This window comes from Mustela erminea, chromosome Y (genome assembly GCF_009829155.1).
Source record: "Mustela erminea isolate mMusErm1 chromosome Y, mMusErm1.Pri, whole genome shotgun sequence".
In the NCBI taxonomy this organism is placed as follows: Eukaryota; Metazoa; Chordata; class Mammalia; order Carnivora; family Mustelidae; genus Mustela; species Mustela erminea.
Window position 1 is genome coordinate 5,449,689 of NC_045636.1, and position 1,420 is coordinate 5,451,108.

Below are 1,420 nucleotides of genomic sequence, written 5' to 3' on the forward strand. Positions count from 1 at the left end.
AGTGCCACATATAGAGAAGCAAAAGTGTATAACTACCCACTTTGTACTGGGGCTCAGACCTTTGGAGATCACTCTCCTCTGAGCCTGCCTCCATTAAGTAAATCTCGTATCCTCCAAGATCCCCCAGTGCCGCTGCTTCACTCGGATGATCCCATCCAGGTTCCATAACAGTATGTTTGCCTACAGCTTCAAAGAAAGGAAGATGTTTGCAGAACAGAGAACAGGACAATAAAAGCTTCAAGCACACTCTGAAAAGCCAAACATGTTTTATTTTAAATGAGTAGATGATTAGAACAATGTATGTAGGTAGATATTTCTTTTAAAAAAAACACTGACAGCCATTACAAGAGTAGGCCCTTCATTCAGATCATTCATTTTGGACATTTGCCCACAGCCATGGGTTTCACTTGACTCCACTGTTTCATGGAAAATGTTTCACAGAAAAACATGGCAGCACTTAATAGCGATATTGTGGCAGTTGTGACTCCTAGTGGAAACACATAGGAGAAGTGTTTCCTTATTAGCATTGCTTTTCCAATGGGAAAGCTAAGTGGGAAGTCAAGGGTGCTTTGGCCATAAAAATCCACAGCAAAATTCCAGCTCACTGTAATTATAGTACAACTACTGCTGAAGACAAGGAAGAAGGCACAGATGTTGTAACACGATCGAAGGAAATCTTGGTGTGGGACATGGATCCAGCACACTAAAAGTGCCACTGAGCCAAAAATCAGGACTACTGACTTCATAAAATTTGCTAACAGTATCAGGTCCTGCCCATACCAGATTTCATTTGAAATGATCCAGCTACCATTCATCCTGTTATGCATGGGCAACTCAACAATGGAGCCAGAGATGTTAAATTTTTGAAAATAGAAAACTTCCCAAAGTCCAATGAACACAATGGGAACAACGTTGCTGTTAAACTCCCATACCCGCCAGGATCTGCTGCTGGCTAGGCTGATGCCCAAAGCCCAGGCCAAATAACTAAAGAAGAGGCCCAACACTTTGAGAAAAGAGTGTTTCAATTCAGATTGACTGAAGACAAGTTGGAGGCATCATGAAGTCAAGCCAGGAACGCCAAAGAGAAAAAAATAAACATGGAGTGAGCCACAATTAAAAAAATGCTAAATATTGATGTCTTGTCCCTCTTTCTAAAAGTTACATGTAAGTATCCTACATATATATTGGCTTTCAATTAGTGTTCTAAATATTTTAGGCAATGATAGAATGACCATGGTAACAGTATTAATTTGCAAAACATTTTTGGAATGCAATGTGACATATCTCCCAAGAGTTGAAATGCTCACCCTCTTACTCAACAATTCCAATTCTGGAAATTATAACAAGGTATTCATAACAGTATGCAAAAATATGCAAAGGGAGATCTTAGTTTCTGCACCATCTATCACAGAGAAAAAGT

At 39.6% G+C, this 1,420-nt stretch overlaps 1 protein-coding gene across 1 annotated transcript; it reads right to left on the reverse strand.

Moving 5' to 3' along the window:
- Positions 1-261: 261 nt before the first annotated feature.
- On the reverse strand, positions 262-1,035 carry LOC116583950 (the record flags this gene model as incomplete). The annotated part of the gene is made up of 1 exon (XM_032331968.1): positions 262-1,035. A coding segment is annotated over one exon (664 nt), but the record flags the coding sequence as incomplete, so codon positions are not given.
- Between the last annotated feature and the right edge of the window lie 385 nt (positions 1,036-1,420).